Raw genomic sequence first — 17110 nt, forward strand, 5'->3', positions numbered from 1 at the left:
GAGTCTTTAGAGATTTCGATATTATTAATACCTTTGTGCTTTGCACTTAATACAAATGCTGTAGGGTGAAGCCAAAGACGTTCCACGGATAATTACTTCATTTCAAGGTAAATGATAGAGACGTAGATTTTATTTCAATAGTACTGTCTTAAGAGCGTTTACGCCGTTTGGCGCAAAAACAGTACTTTTTCAACTCGTTACAATCGTTAACCAGTAATACTACAAATATGTAATAGGCATAAATAGTTAGACAATTTTGTCGTCTAAATAGTTAATTGAGAAAATATTGCGATTAGTATAGCATTTAAGAATTCTATCCAGATAAGTCCACACAGGTTTTGTAAATTTCCACTTTAGCGTCAGTTTACAAGCTGAAATTTTTATAAAAACACTGTGAAAACGATTTAACAAACATATATATCCTATAGCATAGATCCTTGGGCAAATAGTTATCTGAGAAAATTTTTATATTTAAGCATTTTACACTAAGAAATCACAAATTAAAAGAACGTGAAATACCCAAAAATCAAAGTGATTTTTTTACCAATATTCTTCCTTTATTCACCACAAAAATAGCATAATATAATAGAAGAATATCTTATCTAAAATATTTACTTTGAAATTTAAAATAATTCATTGTAATTTTTTTTCTATGAGTATTTGAAAACTACTATAAATCGGCGCGCACGAATCGTTCAAATTCAGTCCGCCTCGAGGCGTTCTAGAGTGAGGTCACGTCGCTCGNTAGAGCGTGAGAACACGCACACAGTCATAATTATTTTAGTGTGAATAAAAATAGCATCGAAATTACCTAAACTTGACATGCCACGCTAGACGTAAACGCTCTTAATCGCTCCGCCGCTCTGCACAGCATAGACAAAATGCACTTTTTGATCGAATCGAAAATAGAATCCGTCAACGTCAAAACTCCATAAAAAAAAGTCTTTTCGACAACTTTTCGACTGGTTTGCGATTATAATGTGCACTTTGTCTAGACCCACAGGGTTAAGGGTAAATGTAGGATTGTGGTGGTGATTTTCGATTGTTTGATTGTAGCATAGAAGACGCTGGTATTCTACTGCTCCTTTAAAGTAAAGAAATGCTTGAAATATTTTGATTTATATTTTAATTCAGTCAATCTATTAAATTTACAGCCATCATTCATATTTATCAAATTACCTTAACATTCAAACTAAAAAAATACAAGATGGAAACAATAATCTAGTGATGTCACTTATCGTTTTTTTTCATCCTGTATATGACAAGAACCATGATCTTTGTTTAAAATGTAACGGTACCTATTGGTACTAGAGATACACCCTGATAAGTATTTCACATATTAAGCAAATGTAATAAGTTTCGACGCATTACGTATCACAGACAAAATTCTAGAATGTATGTATTTATTTTAACTTAATGCAAATGTCTGACATTTTTAGTGCTGCTGAGATGAATCACTTATTTCTAAAGCCGCACTCAACTGTTCTGGACACTTTGGGTCACTGGGTTCCGTCACAACAGTACACACTTGCTGAATTGCCTTTGGTAATTTAAACTCCTGACTGGTTTCAATCACTTCACGTCTTGGCTTTCGTAATGGCACTACAATCGTTCTCACTATAGGTGTTGGACTCACTTCACTTGTCTTCTCGCTAGAACTAATAGATGAACTTGTCTCTGCCGTCTCAGACCTAACCGTCATAAGGTCCAACTGTCTTCCTTTGCCAGTAAATAGTTTGCTGACATTCATTTTTTCATTCACAGTTTTTGTGTCGCAAACATCATTCCTTATCATCTGAATCTCATGATCACTCAACAGTTTTTTTTTATTAATAATTGAGAATTGTGATTGCAAGTTTGATCTGTAGACTTTTGTGCGTGGAAATGAGACAGCAAACGCTCGCTTCATCTGGGCGAATATTTTCTTTGGGTCCTTTTCTGTTTGGCTCAGCTTGTAATACATTTGGACGATGTAGCGGTTCATTTCGTCGGTGAAGCGCGGCCTGCCGGGGGGCGAGGGAGGCCTGGTGGGGGGCCTGGCAGGCCTGGTGGAGGACGCGGCAGGCCTGGTGGAGGACGCGGCAGGCCTGGTGGGGGGCGCGGCAGGCCTGGTGGGGGGCGCGGCAGGCCTGGTAGGAGGCGCGGCAGGCCTGGTGGGGGGCGCAGCATGCCTGGTGGGGGGCGCGGCACGCCTGGTGCGGGGCGTGACAGGCCTGGTGGGGGGCGCGGCACGCCTGGTGCGGGGCGTGACAGGCCTGGTAGGAGGCGCGGCAGGCCTGGTGGGGCGCGCCACGAGAAGGGCCTGGTCGTCGTCGCTGGAGCTGTCCTCGGAAGGAGTGCTCGCCGTGAGCGTGCAAGAGGAGTCCGACTCGTCCCCGCTCGCGTCCCGTCCCGCCCAGGACATAGACTGCAAGGCATAAGCAAGAGTATTACATCGATCAATAAAAAATAAAATATGAAACCACGATAGCCGAACGGCGAAGGTGTTCGTTCATTCGTTCGTTTCAGCCGAAAGACGTCCACTGCTGGACAAAGGCCTCCCCCAAGGATTTCCACAAAGACCGGTCCTGCGCCTGTCCACGCTACGTCTTCCGGCTCGTGGTCGCCACTCAAGAACTTTCTTGCCCCAGCGGCCGTCAACTCTACGAGCTATGTGCCCCGGCCAAGCTGATTTTAGCGATTCTGCGGGCTATGTCAGTTACTCTGGTTCTACGGATCTCCTCATTTCTGATTCGATCACGCAGGGAAATTCCGAGCATAGCCCGCTCCATCGCCCTTTGGGTGACCTTGAGCCTCCTTATGAGGCCCATAGTAAGCAACCACGTCTCAGATCCGTACATCATCACTGGCAACACACATTGGTCAAAGGCGAAGGGGTAAGACTAGCCGACTCGTGATCCAAGGAACGCGAGTTCGATCCGACAGCGGCCAGAAGCACCCCCTCCCCCGGGACCTCCTGCGGCCAGAAGCAGAGGACGCCGACACCTCCCAGCCTGCTGCGCCTGCGAGACCCGTCTTCGCACCAGCCGTCACAGCACCGAAGCCCCGCTTCAGAATAGTGACGGCCCAACGCCCTCATCAAGACAACACAACACCAACACCTACTGCAAACATATGACTGCCTGAAAGCTCCCTGGCATCCAGGAACCGCCCGCTCGCTGGTCGTTCACTGGGCCTCGACCAACGTCGACTCACCCGGTGGGCTGGTACCGCGCCGAGGGCGGGACAGTGGTGCCAGGTAGAAGCCCAGGCAGTCCGTCGCCTAAGCGACGATAAAACTACCGACTGGCAGTAGCCAGTCGAGATGCTGCACGGGCCATGAGCACAAGCTCGACGCCCGAACCGGCCAAAAGGTCGAAGACCTAGGATCGATCGATCCCCGCCGCACGGTGGATCGAGCCCATACAAGGTGTTGGACATGGTGCTTTAAATGCAACTACTTAAAACAAGATTGATTTGCATATAAATTGAAAGATGAGACTTCATTCTATCAAATATCACTAATATCAAGTCATGATCTACTATCATAGTTATGTGGTGCGACCGTAAAGTGAACAAAGTCAAAATCATGGATTTTCTGACTTCTGTTTGTATTGTCAATTTATCCAATTTCGTTCACTGGTTTTATGTTATTACTTATTAATGTATTAGCTTATACCTTTATCTTAATCTGTGTGTTAAAATGAGTGCCTAAAAAACTTCTAGCTTGGCTATTTTGACGTATTTTTAAAAGGTATTTTTTTAAATGAAAACTGCGTGTTTTAGTTGACATCTTGGGCGATCTTTAACAAACCATGAATGAGAGATGATAGATGACAACGTGGGCGATATTATTACTCAGTTTTTAGACCCTTATTCATCCATATTTTCGAGAAAATCACAAAAAACTAAATAAAAGCGCCTCATTTTTCCGCATAGCAAAATTAACTTAGGTAAAATTCGTTACACTAAAATAATGTCAGGTAAACCAAAGATGTTTATTTTGGTTTATGAGTTGTTTATCATGTGCAATTCAGTAAAAATACTCATTAAAATGAAAAACCTCAAGTCAAATAGAGATTTGTATGCATTATTAAAAACCACGATGAAAGATCGCGCTAGTTCTTTAGCTAGGATACTAGAGCTGTTTTCGCATACACTCTCTTCAGATAAACACAGGTAAGTACTAACGTAGTTAATAGCACAGAATACATAATAGTAGCAACAGAAATTGCACTCCTTTGTGTAGGATCAGATGCCGACATTTTAACGGTAATAATAATAATGCAAAATATCCAACGCACATGGTGCATTCGAAATCGCACCTTACTACTACGCTCACAAGAACGCAATTTTTTTGTGTTCAGAATTGATTTACCTCACAGCTCAAGCGTCAGGGTTGTATAAGCAAAGTAAAATAAATAAAAACTTAATTTTAAGAAGCAATTATTGTATTTACGATTGGTAAACTTTAATCTAGTGGTGTTTGTATAATCGTACCATCTCTAAAGTACCTATTAATAAACTTCAGTGTTGCGATAATTTTAATGCGCGATAGTAGTTAATAATAATTACAGTGATCCTGTTATTATTATTAAAGTAAATAATAATATATTACCAATATTGTAAATACTGGTAAAAATCGCAAGTACCTACTTAACCCATGACTTTTCATACAAACTTTGTCAGTCTATAACTTCTATACTCCATCGATAACGACATTGAGCTTTGGTTGGGGTAAATTAATGTAAGGTAACTTCATTTAGTCCCAATAATTGATTCTGAGTTTTTCTTCCATACAAAATGGAACTGACTCCTTTATGCAAAAATCGTTAAAGAACATAAACATAACGTATAATAATAAAAAGGTTTTCATACAAGCATTTTTTAAACCAATTTCGAGCCTTGCCCCCAGGATTTAAAGTATCGATATCTTATCGACTCCATTTTATCTTTCATCTATCTAATTGCTATTTTCAAAGTGTGCATTACGTCACGCGGCCATTGATTGGCCATAAGGCACCCCTTCTGGCCAATCACAGCACTTTTAAGCCGGTTGCACATGTTGTCGTAGACTCTCAGTCGCTTTGTTTTTACACAGTTGAATGTGTGTGTGGGAGCTGTGGTGGGGGAAATGTGGGGACACTGGTTCTCGTAATTTTTATCACATTTACCGTAACATATAAATCAGGAGGACAAGTCATAATAAATATTGTTCTTTATTTGACGCTTTCTTTGGAATAGTTAAGTGGCATTTAAAAGAAGGCGAATTAGTATATTAGAACTTTAGAAGCCTTTTATATTCCCGTGGCTTAGTTTTAAAATCAAGGTTAGATACCGTGGAAAAATAATAATAATAAACAAATTTATTTCTGTATAAAAACAGCCTAAAATATTATTATATCAGAGGCTTGACTCACAATTTCCCATAAATAAATTAATTTTAACTCATTGGTTTTATTTTGGAAAATGTACTATGTATCATGATTGAAAATTCTTAGCTTTCTCCAGTAATACTGATATTATTATACTGTGACTCGCCACCCGCCAGACAGAGGCGATTTTGTCAAAAATATTGACAAGTCGCGAACTGTCACAGGAATAAAACTGACACGCGTCCATCCTCCGTAAGCGCCACCGCGCGACTGATTAAGATTGTCCAAGCCGTCATGGCCGATTTTTTCACATTTTTTCAACATAGTAACTAAATAAGACGCAATAACAAAAGTTTGAAAAGTTGTCGACCTAGAAAATACAAAGTCCTATCTATTAGTATATATTTTAAGTGTAAAATGTTAAAAATGAATATATGAGAGTAAAACAAAAAAGCCGTCGACGTACTTCTTTGGGATTTTTTTTATCGGACAAACTATGCAATATCGTGTTTTGGAAAAGTTGTCGCCCTAGTTAAAGACATTAACTTACTCGTACAATTTTTTGTTTGCTAAAATATCTTTTCATTTAGAAGCTATCTGCAAACAAAATCGGTCAAATATCGACAATTTGGGAAATCATGGCCTTAATGAGAATAAATTTAGAGTATTGTTAGATTATGTATCTAACAGTTAACAGAATATGAAATCAAGCTCGACAAAATCGAACAAAGTGATTGTGTGCAATGAAAAATCAGGCGTTTACAAAAATATTTCTTTAATAATTTTAACACTTAATGAGAATAAATTTAGAGTATTGTTAGACTATGACTCTTTAAATATGGAAACGGACCAAAATGAGTGAGTATTTGCTTTTAATTGAACAATAAATACAAGTTTTTCATCACTACATTTTAAGAATTTTTTTCACTTATATTAATTGCCATCTAATAAGTAAAATCTATCACATTAGAAAGATAAACTTGTCAACCTTACACTGTAAAAATTTGAAGTTACTACGTTGACGCAATCTCATTTTATTTTAAAAACACTGAGTAAGGAAGTGATGTCCAACGCTTTGTATGGGCTCGATCCAGTGTGCGCCGCTGCTCGACTATTTAATTGTGGTGAGAAACAGCGTATCTTACCTGATGCTCTACACCAGGTTCTTCATCAGTATTAGCAGGAGCACCCGACACGCTCTCATGCCAAATAGGCTGCTCTTCTTCCGTTTCTATCTCCATCTTGATATAGCTGTTGACAATATTCGAAAAAATTAATTGATATAGGAACATCATTAATTCATTATCTATCATCATTAAGTTATTTAATCTCCACTGCAGGAGAACAACCTCTCTGGTTGAGACTTGAAAGGCCTGCCCTGCCCTGCCCCCCTAGACAAGTTGCACTTTCGAATCGAAAATAGAATCTGTGAAAAACAAAAAAAAGGCATGTCGACCACTTTTCTACTGGTTTGCGATTTTAATGTGCACTTTGTCTAGACCCACTGAAGTTTGCGTATTTGTGCCTTAGTCGCCTTTTATTGTCATCCACGGAAAGATTGGCGGTAGTTCTATTCTACACTAGGTACTAGAACCAAAAACTAAGAATACAACTTGACTACTTTTTTGCCTTTTGGCACATTGTCTTTTTTTTACTTTACCAGTTGAAATGTTTTGTGTGTCAAATACTCAATTTTACTACTTACTCTTCTTTCGTTTCCTGGGGTGTCTCTCCAACCGGTTGGTCCGGGTTCGTTTGAGTTCCCTCAACGTCCAGACACAGCGCGTCGCGAATTTTGTTCAACACCAACTCCAACTCGCTCTGGACGTGGAAAATTGAAAATTAGTGCTATTGAGAACATCATCATCATCATTTCAGCCATAGGACATCCACTGCTGAACATAGGCCTCCCCGATGCTTTCCATGTTGATCGATTGGTAGCGGCCTGCGTCCAGCGCTTCCCTGCTACCTTTATGATGTTGTCGGTCCACCTTATGGGTGGACGTCTCACGCTGCGTTTTCCGGTACGCGGCCTCCATTCCAGAACCTTGCTGCCCCATCGGCCGTCGGTTCTGCGTACTATGTGCCCTGCCCATTGCCACTTCAGCTTGCTAATCCGTCGGGTTATGTCAGCGACTTTAGTTCGTTTACGGATCTCCTCATTTCTGATTTGATCTCGTAAAGAAACACCGAGCATAGCCCTCTCCATAGCACGCTGTGCAACTTTGAGCTTCTGTATAAGGCCTATAGTGAGAGGCCACGTTTCCGAGCCTTAAGTCATCACTGGTTAAAGTTACCACATTGGTTGTTGTCCACTCACGGACATTGCCCGCGGGCGGCGTGACCGGAGGGAGCGGCGAGCGTTCGGCGAACGAACGAGCAATGTTCGGTTCGCGAGCGAACATCTAAGAAGACGATCCTGACGCACTCTCTTCAACGACCTTGCACAAAACGGTCTCGATAAAATTGTAAAAGACTGCCGGAAATTGGCGTCTTTTTTTTTTCGTGCGGCCATCGACCAAACTTTGTTTTTTGATTACAAAATAGTGTAATAAACCAAACTTACTAAGACATGTATACCTCTAAACTCAGTCTGAACTGAGTTACGAGCATTAGAAGTTTGATGATTTTCATACTAGATTTGCTTTTTGCGCGCAAAGTTTTGTAAGAAATTGCAACAAAATAGTGAGATTGTATGTGTAAACAAACAATACCATCCATTAAAGGCTCCAGACATAAGTATGGAGCAGAATCAGCGCAATAAAAAAAATGCGCAATATTTTGTTGCAATTTCTTACAAAACTTGCGCACAAAAAGCAAATCTTGTATGAAAATCATCGAACTTCTAATGCTCGTAACTCAGTTCAGACTGAGTTTAGAGGTATACATGTCATAGTAAGTTTGGTTTATAACACTATTTTGTAATCAAAAAACAAAGTTTGGTCGATGGCCGCGCGAAAAAAAAAGACGCCACTTTCCATACAAAATCTGGTGTTGCCATTTATACCGAATAGATAATTAATTTCATACAGTCCACTCTTTTCATTTATAAACTTCCACTACACTCACTATCGAAGTAACAGTTGTAGACTTTCGTCTTCAAGCACTGAGGTATTTTGGACGAAAAGATGTTACGCTATTGAAAACGAAGGTTTGGCACAGAGATGAGAGATTGGTTTGTAGACTACGGAGAGTGTAGACGGCGAGCTCACCTCAGGGCGGGCGGCGGGCGCGCGCAGCACGAGGTGCGCCGCGTGCAGCCCGCGCGCGTCGCACGCCGAGCACGAGCGCGCGTTACACTCCACGCACAAGAACACGAACCTATAATTTTACGGTCATCATCATCATTTCAGCCATAGGACGTCCACTGCTGAACATAGGCCTCCCCTAATGCTTTCCACGTTGATTGATCGTAAAGGTAGCATGGAAGCGCTGGACGCAGGCCGCTACCAATCGATCAACGTGGAAATTTTACGGTAATAAGGTATTTTATTGTTTTGAACCTTAAATAAAACGGGAAATTGAAGCTTACAAATTAAGTATAGATAGGCACAGCGAGAGAAGTAAAATGGTTGTTACACTCACCCTAATAAAACTTCCTGGCATTGTGTACACTGTCGCTGTAACTCACAATCAGGCTCAGACTTAGGCTCAAACTCAGACTCAAATAAATCAAAGTCAAACTCCGGTTGTACAGGCTCTTGTTCAGTCGACGTAAATTTTCTCTTCAGACTCTCCTGAAACAAAGAATAACTTTATGATCACTTGATAGTTTAAGCGCTCCTACACACGACGCCGCTGCCGCGCCGCCGCCGCGCCTTTGCACTGTTCATACCTCAGATAATAGAAGGGAATAGATGTGAAACGGGGGTGTGGCGCGTGTCTCCGCGATATGCCCAGAAACGAACATCGGCCGCGACGCCAGGTTAGTCGCGATTCAGTCGTACTGAGGAAATGTTCTCCGATATTGTTGGATAATGCGTCGTAACGTGCAATAACATAAGTGAAACGAAGAACTACAGGAACAATGAAGTCATTTACCACATGTAAGTATTGCAAATCCATTGGTATTTTGCTTATAAATAAAAAAAACTAAACATTTTTACGAACGAATTCAGTGCCGTGACATTTACTGCGATATCGAAATTAGTGGTGATAAAAATTCAAACACGTTGTACATTGACGATTTAGTTAGCAACCACTTTATGTCATGCGTAACTACTGCGCAATGTATTTTATTTCTTCCGATATCCACTGACGCGTGAAAATACACAGTACGGCCGCATGTGCCGGTCGTAACATAGTGCAGGGCTCGTGTTCTAATACGGTTTCCTATTATCGATAAATAGAAGTAAATTATTATTTTCTATTTTCTAATTTTGAATGAAAAAATCATGAGTTGCTTGCGATTTTTAAGTTTTTACAAAAACAATAACAATAGTAGAAGGGATTAGTAACTGTCAACTATGTAATTACTATAAGAGCTAGTTGAAAGCCTAATATAGGCATTATTTTTGATAAACATAGGCGGTACGAATTTCGCCATAATTAAAAAGTTAATGCGCGATAGTAGTTAATAATAATTACAGTGATCCTGTTATTATTATTAAAGTAAATAATAATATATTACCAATATTGTAAATACTGGTAAAAATCGCAAGTACCTACTTAACCCATGACTTTTCATACAAACTTTGTCAGTCTATAACTTCTATACTCCATCGATAACGACATTGAGCTTTGGTTGGGGTAAATTAATATAAGGTAACTTCATTTAGTCCCAATAATTGATTCTGAGTTTTTCGTCCATACAAAATGGAACTGACTCCTTTATGCAAAAATCGTTAAAGAACATAATAATAACGTATAATAATAAAAAGGTTTTCATACAAGCATTTTTTAAACCAATTTCGAGCCTTGCCCCCAGGATTTAAAGTATCGATATCTTATCGACTCCATTTTATCTTTCTTCTCTCTAATTGCTTTTTTCAAAGTGTGCGTCACGTCACGCGGCCATTGATTGGCCATAAGGCACGCCTTCTGGCCAATCACAGCACTTTTAAGCCGGTTGCACATGTTGTCGTAGACTCTCAGTCGCTTTGTTTTTACACAGTTGAATGTGTGTGTGGGAGCTGTGGTGGGGGAAATGTGGGGACACTGGTTCTCGTTGTAGTTACGCGCGACTTCATATCTATTCTCTTTCTATGATCTGAGGTTCATACGCACCGAGTAAAACCGCCGCCACCGCGCCATCAAAGCATAAAGGCCTATTCAAACCTGAGCGATATTCGCTGCCGCTGTAAATACCGCGCGGGTTTCGCTCAGGTATTTACTATCAAGTATCGCGGCTAGAGCGACCTGAGCGATATTCGCTGCCGCTGTGGGTAGAGGTACATACCACGCGGGTTTCGCTCGGTAGCGAATACCGCTTAGGTCTGAACAGTATTATTACCGCATACCCACTGGGTTTCTCTGCCGCAGACGGTAGCGAATACCGCTTAGGTCTGAATAGGCCTTAATTTAAACTTAAAAATGACCCATCATCAGTTATTACCATACTCGTGCGTGACATACATTTACAGGGCCGGGGTCAGCCGGGGTGGCATGACTGTTTTTTTTTTTTACTTTTTAGTGTCTGTAATAGATTGTTTCGTAAACTACTGTAGGATTCTCTAGATGGGAACGTGCACATTAGTGCCCTCTGCCAACGGAACTTTATGGGGCATTTATGTCAAAAAATAAATAACAACAGCTTTCTTAATTTTATTGATTAGAGTAAATAAAATATACTTTAAAAGACAATAAATGGTACGTTGAATGGAATTTGATAAAAAGATATAGAATATCATGAATACAATTGAATAAATTATGAGGTACTTTATCGAGTACCCGGAATATTTTTAATCTTTGCATAATTTTATCGACATGTATTCTTACTCGAGCAATGTCATAAGTCTTTTCAGTTTCTTCTTGAGATAATCGCTATGTTTTTCTACAAATGGAGGCATAATAATTTTAACTTTTTTACCACTTTCGTCTAGAACTTGTTTAATTGCTGGAAAACCTTTATCAGCCAAAACTTCATCTCCAGCTTCTAAAAGATCAATCCCATCAAAAACAATACTTGTCAAAAAAACCAAGTCTCGCAACTCAGTTGTTCTACGGTAAAAAGTTGTGAGATCCATGTAATACCAAGTCCAGGCCAGGAAATCTTTAACGTTTTACATAAATTATTGACTTGGCCATCGCACTAAATAATTTAATTTACACGTGTTTTCATGCGATGGCCAAGTCAATATATTTTAAATATACCGTGTCTTTACAATGCCTGCATAAGCTAATGAAAATTCAGCCTTCTAGTTTTATCCACAACGAAGTTACAGGCGGTCGAAAATGGCCTGAATTGCTTCGAGAAAAGGATGGTACGGCCGTGCCGCTTTTTTGCTAGACTTGGTGGGGGCACTGCCGTGCCCCCAGATTAAACCAGATTCGATAGTAATTTGTGGGTCACTTTTTCTCCCACCCGCTACTTTGGATTTGAATGAAATTAATCCGCTGGGAGTTATTCCTATGAGAACTTTTGCAGTAAATCACAGCGGTCACAGAAGCTAAATTTTTTAAGATAGTATAAAATATTCGTGAAATTGAAGTCCTGTGTATACCAAATAACACAATGCTGAAAATGTTAAGCCAGTTTACATTTTCATTAAAAAAATTTGCAGGTGATCTTTCATTAAAACTGTACATTTGGTCACAGTTAATTTTGATAACAAAAACTCGAAATTACTAAATGACACACCAGTAAGATCTAGTAGTTCCATATAAACTTAGGTTATTTAATCTAAGCACATAAAATACCAACAAATTCTTGGCTTTTTGTTTCAGTAACCTGGTATTGAAATTATTTTTTGTCAATGCAACAGTTTTTATTAGAGATGAAACGGATAGTTGTTTGGCCGGATACCGGATAGTTGGCCCATTGTCTCGTTGCATGTCGTGACGAGTTTAACGCCGCACAGGTGCTTCGAACGCGATCAGTGGGTCTATTAGTAGTATTTAGTAGACTAGACTATAAATAGTCACACTTTTCGAAAATCGAATCAATGCCATTGTGAGTGTGTGATTGAATAGCGAAAATTAATTTAGTTTACTTGCTGCGTAATCTGACTGAACTGTATCATGACATCAGAGACCATCAGTGAAAAAAATTATAATAAAAAAAACTTTTTTAAAATCATTATTCTGAAATGCAGTTGTACTAAAACGAAAAAAATAATTTCAAGGTTCAAAAAATTTCGAAAGCTTGTATCGCGCATGGATTCCTTCTTCTTTTTTCTGTTATGCGCTACAAGCTTTCGAAATTTTTTGAACCTTGCATACAATTATTTTTTTTGTTTTAGTACAACTGCATTTCAGAATAAAGCTTGATTTTAAAAAAGTTTTTTTTTTATTATAATTTTATTTTACACTTTTTAGTTTTTCAATCTCTGGGCCCAGGTTATCATTTAGCACCAAAGTGCTCGAAAAGACAAATCCAACGAACCCTAACTCGATGAGTTTCCGCCGTTTCGTTTAGGAGTTCCTATGACCACCTCCTGACTCCATCATCAGACCAGCTCAATGGTACTATTACATTGCATTGTCATCGTACTTACATAAGTATACCAAATTTCAGCTCAATCGGTGTAGGAGAACTGGTCTTAATTTCAGTTGCAAGATTTGTCCCACATATACTAACTAGTGATGTATAAGGCTCGAGGCTTCCGAGTCCTTTTGCTGAGAGCTCAGAGTCGGTTTACAGGGCTCGCCTCGTTTGTATGAAGTTCGATGACTCGGAAGTCTTTTTTAGAGTTCGAGCCTTTTTAGGGGCTCGCCTCGTTTGTATGAAGCTTGGATTCTTTCGCAAAGCTCGAGCCTTTTTAGAACTCGAGCCTTTTTGAAAGCTCGAGCCTTTTTGAATGCCCAGTTAACTTTTGTGTTAAGATCGTTCTATTCAATAAAACTGCAGGAATTCAGTTGATACCTACAATAAAATACATATTTGAAAAACGTTTTTTACAAAAGGACACAAATCAAATAATGCCTATTAAAATCTTATAATAAAAATCAATGTAGGTGATGTTTTTTTTATTTTTTTATTTAATTTGAAGGTTCGAGCTCTTTCGAAGGTTCGATCTCTTTCGAAGGTTCGAGCTCTTTCGAAGGTTCGAGCTCTTTTGAAGGCTCGAGCTTTTTTGAAGCCTCGAGGCATCGCTCAGAGAGCTCGCAGCTCGGCTAAGCTCGGGGCACCGAGCCTACCGAGCTCACTCAGCTTTGCCATTCCGCCTCGAGGCTTCAAAAATAGGACTCGACGCCTCGAGTCTTGTACATCACTAATACTAACAAGTGAAGTCAATATAAAGCTTGTAATAAAAAAAAGATCGCCTATTTTATTTGGAAATATTTCGACATTAACAGATACATATTTACTATTTATGTAGTTATTTGTCATTAGAGTGAATAGTTCAGAATAAGAAATTAGTTGTTTGAAAGGCCTTAATATGACTTTTTTTTGTAACTTTTTGGACTTTAAATAAAAGCCGTCATTATTATAAGCCATTTTATTGATATTTACCTCAAAGATTAATGTATTTCATTTTATTAATAGGAAATTGTCGTAGATTTTTAATATCCGGTATCCGGCCGGATAGTGAGTCACTATCCGGTATCCGGCCGGATAGTAAATTTAGGCCGGATATCCGGCCTACCGGATAGTTACCGGATATCCGTTTCATCTCTAGTTTTTATCCTTTGTTTTCGAAGTATTTGTCGTGACAATCCTTGAAGTTGTTGCTATATCTACTTGAATTTCAGCATCACAGCGATCAGTGTAAATAAATGTATTGCAAATGAAGGTTGTATCCCTTACATTTATTTCAGGGAAAAAAAAAATTTGACATCCTCGGTTGACCAGAGGGGGTTGAGTTGGATGTAATTCATTTCCTTCTTCCATTATAATTTCATTTGTTGTAGTATCCGAGACTTGTATTGTGGTGTCAGCAACATGTGTGTTTCTTCGTTTTGTCAGGCGTGTATATCTAGCTAATGCATGTGGCTCATTGATCTTTCGCTGTCGATATACTTTAGGGAAAATCGTGGGAACATAACTCGGACTTGCTTGTGCATCTGATTTTTTACCTCCTATAAAATGTTCACTGCAAATTTTGTCGTCGGGTTTTGGAGACCATGGCGATCCATCAACACTAAAACAATAATTAGGTACTCAATTATTATCGTGTAAAAAAACAAAGCAAATCAAATTGATTTGATCAATATTGCAATTTTAGGTTATAACTAATCACTTACTTTATCCTTTTTACAGCAGCTATCCATTTAGATCTTTGGTCTAATTTCCAGGACGCTTTGGGAAAAACATAAAATTTGCACTGGCTATTTCTGCTGTTATTTTTGCAATCTACGACGCAACAACAATAATGACCCATTTTAAATTTCAAAACAACATTGACAATGACAAGACAGGTTTGTTTGCTTCCCTTGCCCTTTTTGTTACACATTTGCGCCGCGACGAGCGCAACGATCGTTTTCTTTACCCCTTCCACCCACTTCGCACGTTCCCAATAGTACCTAGGTTTCCTTGTTGTTTATTTTCATTTGTCATACATTTTTGCTTATAAAATAAAAACTACTTAACCTAACTAAATAATTTTTAAGGGACCAAATGGCACCTAGTCTGCAACGGTCAAAAGAAGAATCTCGAAAATCGGATCAGAAACCAGGGCGTAATCGGTGTACATACATCAAAAAATCCTCCCCATTTATTGAAATCGGTTAAAAATACAGAATCTTTTCCAGGATTTACCTGTTTTTCTCTGTAGTAGATATGATCTGCAATTATTAACCGAGGTATCCTAAATTGCTCAGCAGCAGCATAACTATTCAACTTTTTTTGCTCGACTAGTCGTACAGCTTCGAGAAGTTCTTCTCGGGTATAAGTTCTTTCATTTTGAACCATCTGAAATTAAACAATGGGAACATGCAGTATCTATAGGTGGCAGCACTTATTCGAGAGTTGAGACGCTATACGGACATTTTAAGAAATTTATAAGGTCTGCCATCGTTCTGTGCTGTGGTGTCAACTATGGAAATATGTAAACAAGACACAAAACACTCAATATGATTAAAATTACAATCAGACTCATAAATAATGATTGTCAGCATGGCCAAAATAGATCCAAATCACAAAAGCTCTTCGAGGCTGGCCAAGTGTTGTAGAAGAAAAAACAAAATGAGCAAAATGAGACGATAACTACAATAAATTGCTCGGAACAAAATTTAAAATGTTTACGACGTGAAAATAATGGTTGTTGCAGACAACGTTGATATCTCTAAAATCTTTGTAACATTTTAACCTTTTTGTGTCGATTGTTTTCTGCACCAGGAAAAATTGTAGGAACATATGATGGATGTTTAGCATTGTCAGATTTTTTGTTGCCAATGAAGTGTTCACTGCATATTCTTGTACTATCAGTTGGAAGCCAATTCTTCGGACATTTGCTGTAAATAAACAGATTTAAAGGTTATGTTTACCTATAAAGAGATATTTTCACTAATAATAACATTGGTAATTAGGTACTAAATGCTTTTAAATCTCAATGAGTTTTGTAGTACTTACGTGTGTTTCTTTACAGCTTTTATCCACTCTTGCCGTTTTTCACATATCCATGGCTTGTAAATATTATTCTTAGGAAAATAATAAAATTTTACACCTTTTGATTTGTTTAAAGGTGTTCTTGATTTGTTGATACATCCAGAAATGCAACAATTCATTTTAATAAGCTTTTTATAATATGTATANCTAAAGATGGAATATCACGACGCAAACTAACATGCTATCGAACTTTAACTGCTTCTCGAAGATAAACTTAAGTTTAGCCGGCTAAACTTAAGTTTATGTTCACAACTATCTTTAGCCGTAACATATACACTCAAAATCATGTTTACAAAATATGTAAAATTAAATGAAATTAAATGTCAAACCTAATAAATTTTTTTTATACGTACGTTTTACGGCTCTGGGAACAAGCCATTTTAAGCCAGTCTGAATTCTGTCGAATTTATGGTGATACTGAATGGTCTTGAAACCACCATAGGGGAATATTGGTTAAAACCACAGATATTGTGGGAAAATACCTTGGTCTGAGGAAAATACCAGAAACTAGCATCTACTGTTACCAGCAAAACCCTGCCCGATTTTCGGTAACTTTTTTTAACGTTTCCAATCCAGACACGCTTCTCGATTCTGCGATACGATTGGTCGTTCAACAGCGTACGTCAGCTGTTTTGACCAATCGTATCGCAGAATCGATGAAGCGTGTCTGGATTGTAGACGTTAAAAGTTACCGTAATCGGGGCTCTGTCTTATCTGTGCTTTGTATGGCAATATAGATGACCCACATGATATACAAGCAAGTGACAACATCACTATTTTGTTCTACTATAGATGACCCACGCTGAATTCGGACATATAGTTCCAAAATACTGAACTGTCCTATGCATGGGTCATCTATATAGATGACCCACGCTGAACTGTCCCGCCAAACTCAATGACAGGGGGGCGCTACCATCGTTCAACTATATGGTTTCCAACATGGCAAAAATCGGAACTAGCGATCCGGTATTGACGGTGGCGCCCCACTGTCAATGTCATCGACAGGACAGTCCAGTATTTTGGAACTATATCAAGGTCTATCATTGGT

General features: G+C 38.9%; 1 protein-coding gene across 1 annotated transcript; it reads right to left on the reverse strand.

Moving 5' to 3' along the window:
* Nucleotides 1–1239: 1239 nt before the first annotated feature.
* On the reverse strand, nt 1240–16203 carry LOC114352189 (uncharacterized). Its single transcript, XM_028303693.1, has 9 exons — nt 16027–16203; nt 15764–15908; nt 15214–15366; nt 8940–9091; nt 8567–8675; nt 7060–7175; nt 6500–6605; nt 2275–2407; nt 1240–2148 (listed from the first exon to the last, which is right to left on the reverse strand). The coding sequence occupies exons 1-9, from the start codon at nt 16179–16181 to the stop codon at nt 1436–1438; spliced, it is 1782 nt and encodes a 593-aa protein (XP_028159494.1). The 5' UTR covers nt 16182–16203; the 3' UTR covers nt 1240–1435.
* Nucleotides 16204–17110: the final 907 nt, after the last annotated feature.

Source organism: Ostrinia furnacalis, unplaced genomic scaffold (assembly GCF_004193835.3).
Source record: "Ostrinia furnacalis isolate ACB-3 unplaced genomic scaffold, ASM419383v2 OfSCF1268, whole genome shotgun sequence".
Taxonomy (NCBI): domain Eukaryota; kingdom Metazoa; phylum Arthropoda; class Insecta; order Lepidoptera; family Crambidae; genus Ostrinia; species Ostrinia furnacalis.